The sequence below is a fragment of the Canis aureus genome, chromosome 18 (genome assembly GCF_053574225.1).
Source record: "Canis aureus isolate CA01 chromosome 18, VMU_Caureus_v.1.0, whole genome shotgun sequence".
NCBI lineage: Eukaryota > Metazoa > Chordata > Mammalia > Carnivora > Canidae > Canis > Canis aureus.
Genome location: NC_135628.1, coordinates 60,656,194 through 60,671,229, shown reverse-complemented (window position 1 = coordinate 60,671,229; position 15,036 = coordinate 60,656,194). Strand labels below are relative to the sequence as shown.

Below are 15,036 nucleotides of genomic sequence, written 5' to 3'. Positions count from 1 at the left end.
AGCATAATACCCTCCAGTTCCATCCACCTCGAGGCAAATGGTGGGTATTTGTTGTTTCTAATGGCTGAGTAATATTCCATTGTATACACACAAACCACATCTTCTTATTTTATTTTATTTTTAATAATAAATTTATTTATTTATATTTTATTTATTTATTTTGGCTCTTTGTTTTATTTTAATTCCAGTTTATTACCATACAATGTTACATTAGTTCAGGTGCACAATACAGGGCTTCAACACTTCCACACATCATCCAGTGCTCATCAGGACAGGTGCACTCCTTAATCCCCTCACTTGTTTCAGACACCTCCCCTCTTCTTCCCCTCTGGTAACCACCAGTTTGTTCTCTATCATCTGTTTCTTGGTTTGTTTCCCTCTCTTTTTTCCCTCATTGTTCATTTGTTTTGTTTCTTAAATTCCACATGAATGAAATTACAGTTTATTTGTCTTTTTCTGAGTTATTTGGCTTAGCATTACATACAATCCATGTTGTTAGTACATGTTGTAGGTACCATGTTGTAGGTACAATCCATGTTGTTAAAAATAGCAGGATTTTTTTTCGGTGACTAATATTCCATTGTATATAAATCACACATCTTTACCCATTGATCAGTTGATGGACAGACACTTGGTGTATTCATAATTTACGAGAGAAACATCTCCCTTCAGAAAGTTTTCCCACCTAACTCTGTACCATTATCACCTGTAAGTAACATCACTGATTCATTTCTTTACCTTTAATTCATTCTAGATAAATTTTGAATTAACTGTTCTATAATATTATACACTCTCTAACTTTTTTGTAATTTTCCCCATAAGCTTAAAGATTCTTCTATTGTAACTTCTCAAAAAGTGGTCATATGTATCTATGGTTCATCTTCTCCATCCAAATGCTTTCAAATATTCAAAGATTCATATTATCTAAAGGTTTCTTACAGATAACACAATTTCTTAAGTATAATTAATATACAAGGTTATATTAACTGTAATCATTCAATATAATGATTGAAATAATCATTCAACAACTCCATACATTTCTCAGTGCTCATCACAATAAGGGTACTCTTTTTTTTTAATAATAAATTTATTTTTTATTGGTGTTCAATTGGCCAACATACAGAATAACACCCAGTGCTCATCCCATCAAGTGTCCCCCTCAGTGCCCGTCACCCAGTCACCCCCACCCCCCGCCCTCCTCCTCTTCCACCACCCCTAGTTCATTTCCCAGAGTTAGGAGTCTTCATGTTCTGTCTCCCCTTCTGATATTTCCTACCCATATCTTCTCCCTTCCATTCTATTCCCTTTCACTATTATTTATATTCCCCAAATGAATGAGACCATACAATGTTTGTCCTTCTCCGATTGACTTATTTCACTCAGCATAATACTCTCCAGTTCCATCCACGTTGAAGCAAATGGTGGGTATTTGTCATTTCTAATGGCTGAGTAATATTCCATTGTACATAAATCACATCTTCTTTATCCATTCATCTTTCGATGGACACCGAGGCTCCTTCCACAGTTTGGCTATTGCGGACATTGTTGCTAGAAACATCGGGGTGCAGGTATCCCGGTGTTTCACTGCATCTGTATCTTTGGGGTAAATCCCCAGCAGTGCAATTGCTGGGTCGTAGGGCAGGTCTATTTTTAACTCTTTGAGGAACCTCCACACAGTTTTCCAGAGTGGCTGCACCAGTTCACATTCCCACCAACAGTGTAAGAGGGTTCCCCTTTCTCCACATCCTCTCCAACATTTGTGGTTTCCTGCCTTGTTAATTTTCTCCATTCTCACTGGTGTGAGGTGGTATCTCATTGTGGTTTTGATTTGTATTTCCCTGATGGCCAGTGATGCAGAGCATTTCCTCATGTGCTTGTTGGCCATGTCTATGTTTTCCTCTGTGAGATTTCTGTTCATGTCTTTTGCCCATTTCATGATTGGATTGTTTGTTTCTTTGCTGTTGAGCTTAATAAGTTCTTTATAGATCTTGGATACTAGCCCTTTATCTGATAGGTCATTTGCAAATATCTTCTCCCATTCTGTAGGTTGTCTTTTAGTTTGTTGAGTGTATCTTGTGCTGTGCAGAAGCTTCTTATCTTGATGAAGTCCCAATAGTTCATTTTTGCTTTTGTTTCTCTTGCATTCATGGATGTATCTTGTGAGAACCAGGAGTTGGTTCTTTGAAAGAGTTAATAAGATAGATAAGCCTTTGCCAGCCTGGGGCAGCCCGGTTGGCTCAGTGGTTTAGTATTGCTTCCAGCCCAGGGCCTGATCCTGGAGACCCAGGGTTGAGTCCTGCGTCAGGCTCCCTGCATGAAGCCTGCTTCTACCTCTGTCTGTATCTCTCTCTCACTCTCTCTCCCCCTCTCTCTCTCTCTATTTCTGTGTGTGTGTCTGATGAATAAATAAGTAATATTAAAAAACCATTAGCCAGCTTTATTAAAAAGAAGATAGAAAAGACTCAAATTAATAAAATCATGAATGAGAAAGGAGATATCACCAACAATACCAAGGAAATACAAACGATTTAAAAAATTTATTATGAGCAGCTATTGGCCAAAAAATTAGGCAACATAGAAGAAATGGACGCAGTTCTGGAAAACCACAAACTACCAAAAGCGGAGCAGGAAAAATAGAAAACCTGAACAGGCCGATAACCAGGGAGGAAATTGAAGCAGTCATCCAAAACTTCCCAAGACACAAAAGTCCAGGGCCAGATGGCTTCCCAGGGGAATTCTATCAAACGTTTAAAGAAGAAACCATAATACCTATTCTACTAACGCTGTTTGGAGAGAAAGAGATGGAGTACTTCGATATTCGTTCTATGAGGCCAGCATCACCTTCATTCCAAAACCAGACAAAGACACCACCATAAAGGAGAATTACAGACCAATATCCCTGATGAACATGCATGCAAAAATTCTCAACAACACTGGCCAATAGGATACAACAGTACATTAAGAAAATTATTCACCAAAAAAAAAAAAAAAAAGAAAATTATTCACCATGACCAAGTAGGATTTATTCCCGGGACACAAGGCTGGTTCAACACTCGTAAAACAATCAATGTGATCCATCATATCAGCAAGAGAAATACCAAGAACCATAGGATCCTCTCACTAGATGCAGAGAAAGCATTTGACAAAATACAGCATCCATTCCTGCTCAAAACTCTTTAGAGTGGAGGGATAGAGGGAACATTCCTTAACATCTTAAAACCCATCTACGAAAAGCCCACAGCAAATATCATTCTCAATGGGGAAGCACTGGGTGCCTTTCCCCTAAGATCAGGAACAACACAGGGATGTCCACTCTCACCACTGCTATTCAACATAGCACTAGAAGTCCTAGCCTTAGCAATCAGACAACAAAAAGACAGTAAAGGCATTCGAATTGTCAAAGAAGAAGTCAAACTCTCCCTCTTCGCCGATGACATGATATTCAACACAGAAAACCCAAAAGCCTCCACCCCAAGATTGCTAGAACTCATACAGCAATTTGGTAGCGTGGCAGGATACACAATCAATGCCCAGAAATCAATGGCATTTCTATACACTAACAATGAGACTGAAGAAAGAAATTAAGAGTCAATCCCATTTACAATTGCACCCAAAAGCATAAGATACCTAGGAATAGACCTCACCAAAGAGGTAAAGGATCTATACCCTAAAAACTACGGAACAGTTTGGAAAGCAATTGAGGAAGACACAAAGAGATGGAAAAATATTTCATGCTCATGTATGGAAGAATTAATATTTTGAAAATGTCAATGTTACCCCGGGTACTTTACACATTTAATGCAATCCCTATCAAAATACCATGGACTTTCTTCAGAGAGTTGGAACAAATTATTATTATTATTATTTTTTTAATTTTTTAATTTTTTTATTTTTTTTTATTTTTTTTTTGGAACAAATTATTTTAAGATTTGTGTGGAATCAGCAAAGACCCTGAATAGCCAGGGGAATATTAAAAAAGAAAACCATAGCTGGGGGCTCACAACGCCAGATTTCAGGTTGTACTACAAAGCTGTGGTCATCAAGACAGTGTGGTCCTGGCACAAAAACAGACACATAGATCAATGGAACAGGATCTATGAAGAGAATCCAGGAGAATCCAGAAATGTACCCTCAAGTTTATGGTCAATTAATATTCGACAAAGCAGAAAAGACTATCCACTGGAAAAAACACAGTCTCTTCAATTAATGGTGCTGGGAAAATTGGACAGGCACATGCAGAAGAATGAAACTAGACCACTCTCTTTCACCATACACAAAGATAAACTCAAAATGGATGAAAGATCTAAATGTGAGACAAGATTCCATCAAAATCCTAGAGGAGAACACAGGCAACACCCTTTTTGAACTTGGCCACAGCAACTATTAAAAATTTTTTTTTCACAGCCAACTATTTGTATATGTTTTTATTGGAGTTCAATTTGCCAACATATAGCACAACACCCAGTGCTCATCCCATCAAGTGCCATCCCCAGTGCCGGTCACCCAGTCATCCCGTCCCCCCACCCACCTCCCCCCTCCACCACCCTATTTGTTTTCCAAAGTTAGTAGTCTCCCATGTTTTGTCACCCTCATTGATATTTCTCACTCATTTTCTTTCCCTTCCCCTTTATTCCCTTTCACTATTATTTATATTCCCCAAATGAATGAGACCATATAATGTTTGTCCTTCTCTGGTTGACTTATTTCACTCACCATAATACCCTCCAGTTCTAACCATGATGGTGGGTATTTGTCGTTTCTAATGGCTGAGGAATATTCCATTGTATACATAAACCACATCTTCTTTATCCAATCATCTTTTGATGGACACCGAGGCTCCTTCCGCAGTTTGGCTATTGCGGACATTGTTGCTATAAACATCGGGGTGCAGGTGTCCCAGTGTTTCACTGCATTACAGATGCTATCTTAAGAGAAGTTTGGATTCTGTCTGCCAGTCCTTCACCAGGGTTTCTGCACATTGGGTGCTTGTGGGTGGTCAGATGTGTTCACGCACATGCCGCTGGTGTGAATGTGGGAGCCCCTGCCTGGGCTGCGTGTAGGGTGGCCCTGCAGCAGAAGGGTTGACGGGCTCCCAGGGAAACCATCTGAACCAGGGCTTCCTCTGGGAGCAGAGGTTCTTTCTGGAATGTCTGCGTTTCTCCTCAGTCCTCTGGCCTGTGTAAACCTTCCAGCTCTGTGGGGGTGGTTCTCCTAAAAAGTGAAACTTCATGTTACATTTATTTACATAGAATTATACAATATACAAATATACAATATTTCTGAAATTGTGTTTAATAGATAAACTTCCCTTGTCATTTCTTGTCTTGTGTACTTTTGGTCTCATATCTTCATTAGATTAGTGATTTCTTGTTTTTTGATTTTTTTTTTTTTTGAAAACCAGATTTTGAGAATGTTGGTATTTTCCTGGCATTTGGCACATGGACTTCTGCTTTCATCTTCTTAGTTCTTTCTGTGTGTGCACTTTCAGCTCACATCTTCCAATCGTCATGGTGGAATTCTAGGCACTTACAAAATCTTGGGTATTGGGGGATCTGACCAGGTGAGACAATGGCCCTCCACCTGCCAGGCTTTAGTTGCCCCTGGACGCCAGCACTTGTGTGGCCATCCCCTCTGGATGGCCAGCTGGGTCTATGCTTCTCACCCTGACACGGCCACCAAGCACCAACTGATGGATACACTCTGTCTCCGTGAGGGAGCCTGTGCTCTGGGTGGACAGATGACACAGGATTTCTGGAATGCTCGCTTGGTAAACCTTTAATATCTTACCGAATCCAGCCCAGAGCACTGAGCCCTCTCTTCTGTGGGGAGACCCGGCCCCATATCAGGGCCTGGCTGGTGGCCCTCGCCTTGCTCAGGTGTGTGGAAACCTGAGAGGCTGAGCTGGACGGGGGCAGAGGTTGCGGGCCGTAGCCCTCACAAGGTTGACAGGACAGCCAGCATGGTCACAGGGATGCTGATGGTGGCCCCCAGCATGGGGGAGAGGGCCGGGAGCGGCTGAGAAGGTGGGGGTGTGTTCTTTATGTGATAATGGATCCATTTTGAGAAATAGGAGACTCGAGTGTAAACCGCAGGGTACATAGGGTATGTGCAACCGCGGCCCCAGCTCACTATTCCAACCTGCAACCAGGTATGGTTGAGTTCACAGACGAGTGGACCCCCAGAGTCACCCTGGAAGAGAAGAGGGGTTTCCTGTGAGTGGGGCATCTGGGTCTGCAGCCTCCTCCACGAGGGGAGTCCGGGCACCCCACCCACTCAGCCCCACCTCGCCAGGACCGAAGCTCTGCTGCAGGTGGAATGTCCTGCCAGCAGAGGGTGGGTGGCACCCGTTCCAGGGCCGACAGAAAGCAGACGTGCAGCCCTGCACTGTTCCAGCAGCATGGGAGCCCAGAGGGCACTGGGCATTGTCTGCGGCCTCACAAGCCATCCTAGGCTCTCCCACCTGGCTGAAGGCCTTGTGGTGATGTGCTTCTGAACCCTGTAGGGGATGGGCCATCTGGGACTAACACCCACCCAGAGTGCCCCCTGGCTCAAAGGAGAGACACATCTGAGAGCCCCAGGCTCGGCCAGGGCCCCTCAGTGGGATGCACCTCGCACACCGTCTTGACGTTCCTGATGTCCCCAGCACACAGCATGTCCAACATAATATACGACAGGTGTCCGTAGAGCAGCTGGCACAGTGGCAATGAGATGAGAGGCATCTGCGCCTCCTGCAGGTGGTCTGTGACATAGCCTGCCGGGAAGGAGTGTAGACCCAGTGAGAGGACCCCAGGGCGCCTCTGCTCACCCTGCGGCTCCCCCCTTGCTCCTGCCCTCCACACAGCTCTGTCTGCACTGGGGCATCAGACTTCAGTCAGCGAGTGTGACTACAAGTGACACGTGATTCTTCCTATGGGATCCAAAGAGCCATCCTCTCCCGCTGCTACTGCAGGAGCCCCTGTCAGCCGACGGGCACAGGCACTGGTTCCAGAACCCCATGCTCTCCTGGCCAGTATGCACGTGAGCCCCCGGCTCTGGGCCCGGCTCCAGCTGGACAGGAGCTGTTTGCACAGACTGCTTATTTGGGGGAAGGCATGGCACCTCCCCAAGGGGCTTCCAGGGAGTCGGTTTTGGAGCTAATGGATGTGGACCTGGAGGAGAGACACCAGAAAGCAGAGGTCAGCAGTGTTAGTGGTTGCTGCTGGCTGCGCTAACAGGGTGGTGTCACGAGAGGAGCCTCAGGAGAGGTGGATGGTGCAAATGGGAATGGATATCAGTGGAGAGAGCACTACTGGAAGAGGCTGCTGTGATGAGTACTAGGGAACGCTTGGCCCTCCAGGCCCGTTAACCACCTGCCCGGGGCCTCCACCTGCCCCCCCTCCACGTGGAATAACTGGGAGTGTGCTCTTTCCTGCCACAAATACTGGCTGACATGTCTGCACAGGGGCAGCAGGCAGTGGGGCTGTAATCTGGGGAACAGAGGCAAGGCCTGGGGTACCCCATCCCCCTGTAGGGGCACTTCCCAGGCCATAGCATGAGGAGGCCCACAGGCAGCTGGACCCCCAGGGGGACACCAGAAGAAGGACTTTCCAGAGAAGAGGTGAGGGCCCCGGTGCCCTCAGGCTGCTGCTGGGCCCTGAGCCATGCATGCAGAGGGTAGAATCCAATGGGGTGGGCAGAGGGCGCCAGCATGGACCCCACAGCCCCCTGATCTCACAGGGGCCTGGGATGTTGAGTTCCCTCCAACTGCCCAGGACAATGGTGCACATAGAGCACAGGCGGCATTCACTCCCCATTGTGCACACACAGCTGCCAGTGCCCCATAGAACCCGGTGGACAGGGGACAGAGAGATGAGCCTGCATCAACTGCTCTGCCTCTGGTAGAGTGCACGGGAAGGTAGATGTGTGTGGGGCGAGGTCACAACGATTCCAATGACTTCCATAGGAGTGGCTAGGGTGCTAGCTCAGAACGCTGGGAAACCAGGTGAGAGGTTTGTATGCACTGGTAGGTCTGTGTCCTGAGCATCCACTGGGAGCCCACGAGACAACAGCAGAGGCAGGGGAGGGGGTCAGAGGGAGAGCCCCTCGATGTGAGGGTCCAGGGGACAGCCAGCTGTTGCTACAGAGCCACAAAAGCACAGCCTGCTTCCTCCTCCCACAGAACAGGAGCCTTCTGCCGGCTTGGAGGGCAACAGGCATTTTTGCCCCAGGATGCAGCATGGAGCGCGGCTGTCCCCGACGTGGCAGGTGGAGTGTGCAGGCCTGTCTCCAGTGGGGCCCATGGCATGTCCTGAGACCAGGGCTGGACCAGGGGCACTCAGGCTCCTGCCCCCCAGCACCAGCCTAGCAGTAGTGCCAAGAACAGCCGTTTCCCTCCGCAGCCAGGCAAGAACGTGCTGCGGGTGTGCAGAATTGCTGCGGGGAAAGGTGCAGCAGGGACAGAGAATGCCCGTTGGCCAGCAGCCCCCATGAGGCTCCTGGGCCTCTGGTGTATGAAAGCAGCTAAGCACCAGGAGGGCCCACGAGTGAGCTCAAAGTTCTCACCAGACTCCAGGCCACTAATAATGCCACGTCCCACCAGTGGAGGTCAAGCTTGGGGCGCACAGGCTTTAGTCCTAAATGTCCTCCTGTAATGTTTGGCATTCAACAAAAATGTAATAGACACACAAGCATGCACACACTTACATATGAACTCACACATGCATGCATGCATAACCCACCACCCCACATGCACGCACACACGTGTGCAGACTCACACACACCAGCTCCTATGTACACATGCATGTATTCACACTCACCAGCCCACATTCACACACGTGTACACATAAGCATACCTATACCCGCATGCACATGCATGCACACATGTGCACACATTCACACACACCCCAAATGTGCACACACATACTAGCCCATACATTCACATACATGTGTACACACATATTCACACCCAGCACCCACATGAATGTGTACACACATGCACACCACCACATGCACACACTTATGTGTGCACATGTTCATAGACACCATGCATGTGCATACCCACCACCCCACACACATGTGCACACATGCACTCACACTCACATGCACCCATGGCCATCCCCACCCACCATGCTCACACATCCTCATGTTAGGATCACATTGTTGAAAGCGGGAAGTGTGAATCTGTCCAGCTTTGGTCTTCTTTCCCAAGACAGTTCTCACTATTTCAATTCCATACTAACTTGAGAGTCAGCTTCTCCGTTTCTGCAGAAAAGCCAGTGGCTGTGATGGAGTTTGCACTGATGTGTGGGTCACGCTGGTGCAGTAGACCTCTTCCAGCCCACAAACATGAGCTGCCTAAACATTTATTGAAGTTTTTAAAAATCTCTCTGGGTGATGTTTCATAGTGTTTGACTTACAGGTCTTTCCCTTCCTCAGGTAACCTTACACATAGGTCGCTTTTCTTTTGCATGATGCAGAATTGCATCCTTAATGTCTCTTTGTGATCCTTCCCTGAAGGTGTGTAGAAACCCAGCTGATTTCCATATGTTCAATCTTGTACTCTGCATCTTTGCTTAAACTGTTTCTTGTCTGTAGCAATTGGTTTTGTGTGTTTTTAGGATTCTTTGGAATGTTCCATATGTATGATTATGTCATCTGTGCAGAGAGATAGCTTTTATTTCATTTCCAACTGGGGTGACTTTTATTTCTTCTCCTTCTTCCTAATTTAACTGTCCGGAGCTTCTGGTACAACACAAAGTACCAGTGGAGAGAGTGGGATTCCTATCCTGTTCCTGGGTTTTCAGTTAGCTGCCCCATCTTCCTCCACTGAGTACAGTGTGAGCTGTGTGTTGTTCGTAATGCTCTGAGTCGTGCCGAGGACATACACTCTATTCCTAGTTTTCTGACAGTGGATCCTGTCAGATGCTTTCTCCGTATTGCTCAAGATGAACATGTGGGTTTCCCCCTTTACTCTTCTAGTGTGGTGTGTCACCCTGGTTAATGCTTGTACATTGAATGGTCTCTGTCCTCCTGGGACAAATACCACTTCATCAGAGTGTATCATTATTTAATGTGCTGTTGAATTCAGTTTGCTAGTGTTTTGTTGAGGATTTTTACATTATGTTCATGAGGGATAGTGTCTGTAACTTTCTTTTCTTGTGCTTTCTTGTCTGGCTTTGGTATCAGTGTTGTGTTGGCTCCATAGAATGAGGGGAAGTGTGTCCCCTCCCCCTTCTTTTTCAAAGAGTTTGAGAAGAATTGATGTTAATTTTCTTTAAATGTTTGGTAGTATTAATCAGGGAAGAAGCCATCTTGTCCTGCATTTTTATTGTTGAGACGTTTTTGAATACTGAATCACTTACTCATTCAGTATTTTGATTTCTTCTGGAGTCAGTTTTGGTAATTTGAGTGTTTCCAGGAATTTTTCTATTTCATGTGGGTTATCAAATTTGTTGGCGTAGTTATCTGTAGTTTTCTCTTGTGACTCTTTTATTTCCATGATGTCAACAGTGATGTTCTTTCATTTTTGTAGTCAGTCTGGCTAAACGTTTGTAACTTTTATTGATCTTTTCATGTAACTGTTTGGCTCAGTGACTCTTTATTTCATTTTTTTTTTTTTTGTGCTCTTGTTCTTGTTATTTTGTTCCTTCTGCTAGCTTTGGGTTTAGTTTGTTCTTCTTTCTATAGTTCCTTAAGTCATAAGGTCAAGTTACTTACTTGAAGTATATCTTCTTTTAATAAATGTAGGTATTTATAAAAGAATAAATGCTACAGCTATAGTTTTTCCCCTTAGCACTGCTTTTGTTGCATCTCTTAAATTTGGTATGTTGTCTTTCCTTTCTCTTTCTTTTCTTTTTCTTTTCTCTTATCCCCAAGTATTTTATGATTTCCCTGGTGATTTTTTTTTCCTTTGATCCATTGGTTATTTAAATGTGTTATTTACTTTCAACAATTTTGTGAGTTTTTGTTTTATATTATTTTCTTGAAGGTTTTATTTGTTTATTTGAGAAAGAGACAGAGATAGAGCGAGCACAAGCAGGGGGAGTGGCAGGCAGAGGGAGAAGCAGACTTTCCGCTGAGCAGGGGTCCTGATGTGGGACTCAATCCCAGGACCCTGGGATCATGGCCTGAGCTGAAGGCAGACGCTTAACTGACTGAGCCACCCAGGTGCCCTGTTTTCTTTATATTATTGATTTGTTTCATCCTTTTTAAAAATATATTTTATTTATTTATTCATGAGAGACAGAGAGAGAGAGAGAGAGGCAGAGACAGAGGCAGAGGGAGAAGCAGGCTCCCTGCAGGGAGCCCGATGCGGCACTCAATCTTGGGACCCCAGGACCCCAGGACCACACCCAAGCTGAAGGCAAACGCTCAACTGCCCAACCACCCAGGCATCCCGATCTTTGTTTTATTCTGTTGTGGTCATAGAAGATACTTTGTATAATATCTACCTTTTAAAATCTACTGAGACTTCATTTGTGTACTAACATGGGGTCTATCCTAAAAAACATCCAAAGTACACTTGAGAACATGTGTGCAGCTATTGCAGGGTAGGTGTCTGTGCATGTCTGTCAGAGCTGGTTGGTGTGCTGTGCTGTTTAAGTCCTCAATCTCCTTACTTATCTTCAGTCCATTCCTGAGAGAGGCATACTGAAGTCCCCAACCACTATCATAGAGCTGCGTATTTCTCCCTTTAGTTCTGCCATTTGTTGTTTCATATATTTTGATGGTTTGTCATTAGGTGTGTGTTTATCATTTTTATATCTTCTTGCTGTATTAAACCTTTTATTAATCCATAATGTGCTTTTTTGTCTTTTATAATCTTTTTTGTTTTAGGGTCTATTTTATCTGATATTATTAGTATAGCCACTTTGTTCTCTTTTGGTCACTATTTACATGGACATCTTTTTCTGTCCTTCCATTTTCAACTTATTGGTGCCTTTACATCTCAAGTGAGTCTTATCACAAAGTTGGATCATGTATTTTTATCCTTTCTTTTAATTTCTGTCTTTTGATTGGAGAGTTTAATCCATTTACATTTATAGCAATCGTTGATAAGAAGAGACTTACTTCTGTTTCTTCTGGTGCTGCTTCTTTTCTTTATGTGCTATAGCTTTTTGTCCCTCATTTCCTGCATTTCCATCTTCTTTGGTGTTTAAATGATTTTTTTTTGTAGTGAAATGTTTATTTTTATTATTTTTTAAAGATTTATTTATTTATTTATTTATTTATTTATTTATTTATTTATTCATTCATGATAGACATAGAGAGAGAGAGAGACAGAGACACAGGAGGAGGGAGAAGCAGGCTCCATGCTGGGAGCCCGACGCGGGACTTGATCCTGGGACTCCAGGATCGCCCCCTGGGCCAAAGGCAGGTGCCAGACTGCTGAGCCACCCAGGGATCCCTGTAGTGAAATGTTTAAATTCCTTCTTCATTTCATTTTGTGTATATTCTATAGCTATTTTCTTTGTTACTGTGGACATTATTTCAAACATCCTGAAGTTTATAAGTTCTATTTTGAATTTATAGCATCCTAACCTCAATAACATTTTTCTTTTTTTATTTACATTTTTTTAACTTAAATTCAATATGCCACCATATAGTATAACACCCAGTGCTCATTCCATCAATTACATTTTTTAATTAAGTAAATCAGACATTAACCTGGTATAAGATATCATATAAGAAAGGTATAACCTTTCTTAACCTGGTATAAGCTATCAAGCTAAAGTCTCCAGGCCAGGCCACAAACTTATAGTAAATTATTAGAAGCATTTTCATTACAATAGAAAGCAGGAAAAGGAAACCTAGCATCATTTCTAATTGGAGGTTCAACTACTGCAATAACACCATATATATATATATATATATATATATATATATATAGGAAAGGAAGAGATGAAACAGTCTTTATTTGAAGGAAATATGATTTTTAAATAAAAAAATCAATCGACAAGCTATTAAAAGTGAAGTCTATAAGGTGGCTGCAAAGATCAATATGCAAAAATCAACAACTATGACTGATCATCAAATACAATTAAAAAGAATGTTTTCAATAACTAAAAATTCTAAGGTACTAGGTATAAACCTAGAAAGAAAATATGAGGTCATTATGGAGAAAACTAGAATAACAAATCGATTTTTAAAATCAGTTTAACAAGGTTTCCCATTTGAATTCAGAATCTTAAAGAAAACTCTGTTTTGAAATTTGTGTTCTTAGTACTCTAAATATTAATTCTACACTCAGAACAAATGTAATTGCTTCTCTGTGTACAATGAAGATAGCCAGGGACAAAACAACACTGCATGCTGACAAAGAAACTGATGGTGATTGATGGGTGGGGATTCCAGTCTCCAGATCCCTGCACCCCCATAACTGACATAATTCTTCCTTCCCTGTAGTGACATAGAGCCATCATCCTATGCAAGCTCCAATAAAGGAACTGACCCCTTAACTCTCTTACCTTGTGGGGAGATGAGTCCCCATCCTGTAGCCCAGCAAGTAACATTATGAAGGTTCACATCTGGGGGTGCGATGCAAACAGGGAGCACAGAGTCAGAAAACACAATGCGAGATTTCAGCTGCACCAGGGCGATGTCACCTCCAACAGGGTGGTACAGTTGGTATGTAGGGTGCACGATCACCTTGTTCACCTCAAACCACTGGGTGTGATTGCTGGCAAACCTGAGGTCCACCAGGCCGACATACATGTCAAAAGCCACAATGTTCTTATCCCTGTGGGGACACAGAACAAAGACACAGTGACTTGAGCATCTTGCACGTGGGAAGCAAGGGCACTGTCCATTCACAGGCCTAGGGAGGACTGGAGCATGGCGGCCTCAGTCTCCAGGCTCTCAGCCAGGATATGGAGAAGCAAGTTCCTTGCAGCACACAGAACCTGGTTGTCTGGTGGAATTGCTCCCAAAGAAGTCCTGACATGGGCCAATGGAGGATTCAGAGACTCATCCTGACCTGCTGGTCACCAGCAGCCCAGGATGGTGAACCTGTCAGGTGAGCTGCCCCTAAGGCAGGTCCTTCCTTACTTCTTGTCCTACGATATATCTCAAGGAATCCATGGCCCTGAGGAGCCCTTGGCCCTATCCAAGGAGCGGCTGCAGTGGAAGGAGCTATGTCTGGGCCCCATTCTCTTCCCCATCTCTGACAAGTCACAGCTGATGCAGCCTGCATGGTCCATCCAGCGGCCCTGGGCCTCCAAGGACATGGCATCTGGCCCTGCCCACTCACCTATCGAAGCAGTGGGCTGCCGACAGGATCCAGTACTCACTGATGATGGACCCTCCACAGATGTGGAAGCCTCTGTAGTGCACGCTCACCTGCCATGGCCACTTCCTCTCCAGGACATCCACGCCCCCCACAATCTTCCCCTGTATGTAACGGCGACCACAGGCTGAGGAGAAAGCAACAGAGCCTGTGAGGAGCAGCAGTGGCAAGGTGGGCAGGGCACAGACATAGAGTAGTTGGGAGGCGTTGGGAAGGGGAGGTCCAGCAAAGGGGGGAGGAAGGGAGGGCAGAGGAGTGTGGGAGGGGGGCGGAAAGGGGAGGAGAGGAGAGGAGGGGAGGGGAGCGGGGAGAGGCAGGAAAGGGGAAGGCAGAAGGGAGGGGAGGGGAGGGGAGGGGAGGGGAGGGGAGAGGGGCTGAGGAGGGGAGGGTGAGGACTGGAGAGGGTTGGGGAGGGGAGGGGAGAGGGCAGGGGAGGGCAGGGGAGGGCCGGCGCAGGTCTCTACCGCGGGGAGAAGGAAGCCCCGGGCTCGCCGCCAGGACTTTGGCCCCGGGCCGGGAGGGGTCCTACCCACGTTCACGTTCACGTTCACGTTCACGTTCAAGGCAACGACCTTGCTCAGGGGGCGTCCGTGGGCCCCGGGGGCAGCCTGGGCAGGGGGCAGGAGGAGCAGGAGCAGAAGCAGGCGGGGGGCCGCCGGCGGGGATGCTCCGAGCGGGATGCGTGGGTCACGCAGCAGGGCAGCCATGAGGGGGAGGGTCCTGGGGAGCGAGCCCGTGGGACCTGGGGCGGCGCCGATGTGTGACGCCACCAA

The 15,036-nt window shown here is 45.4% G+C and overlaps 1 protein-coding gene across 2 annotated transcripts; it reads right to left on the bottom strand.

The window, feature by feature from the left end:
* Positions 1 to 5,304: 5,304 nt before the first annotated feature.
* Positions 5,305 to 15,025, bottom strand: PRSS38 (serine protease 38). 2 transcript variants are annotated; one of them, XM_077857448.1, is made up of 5 exons: positions 14,793 to 15,025; positions 14,228 to 14,390; positions 13,446 to 13,717; positions 6,618 to 6,751; positions 5,305 to 6,189 (listed from the first exon to the last, which is right to left on the bottom strand). In XM_077857448.1, exons 1-5 carry the CDS (start codon positions 14,968 to 14,970, stop codon positions 5,935 to 5,937), a joined length of 1,002 nt encoding a protein of 333 aa, XP_077713574.1. In that variant the 5' UTR covers positions 14,971 to 15,025; the 3' UTR covers positions 5,305 to 5,934. The 2 variants fall into 2 exon arrangements, with proteins under 2 accessions (XP_077713574.1, XP_077713573.1); XM_077857447.1 differs by having other exon boundaries at positions 6,609 to 6,751; positions 14,793 to 15,024.
* Between the last annotated feature and the right edge of the window lie 11 nt (positions 15,026 to 15,036).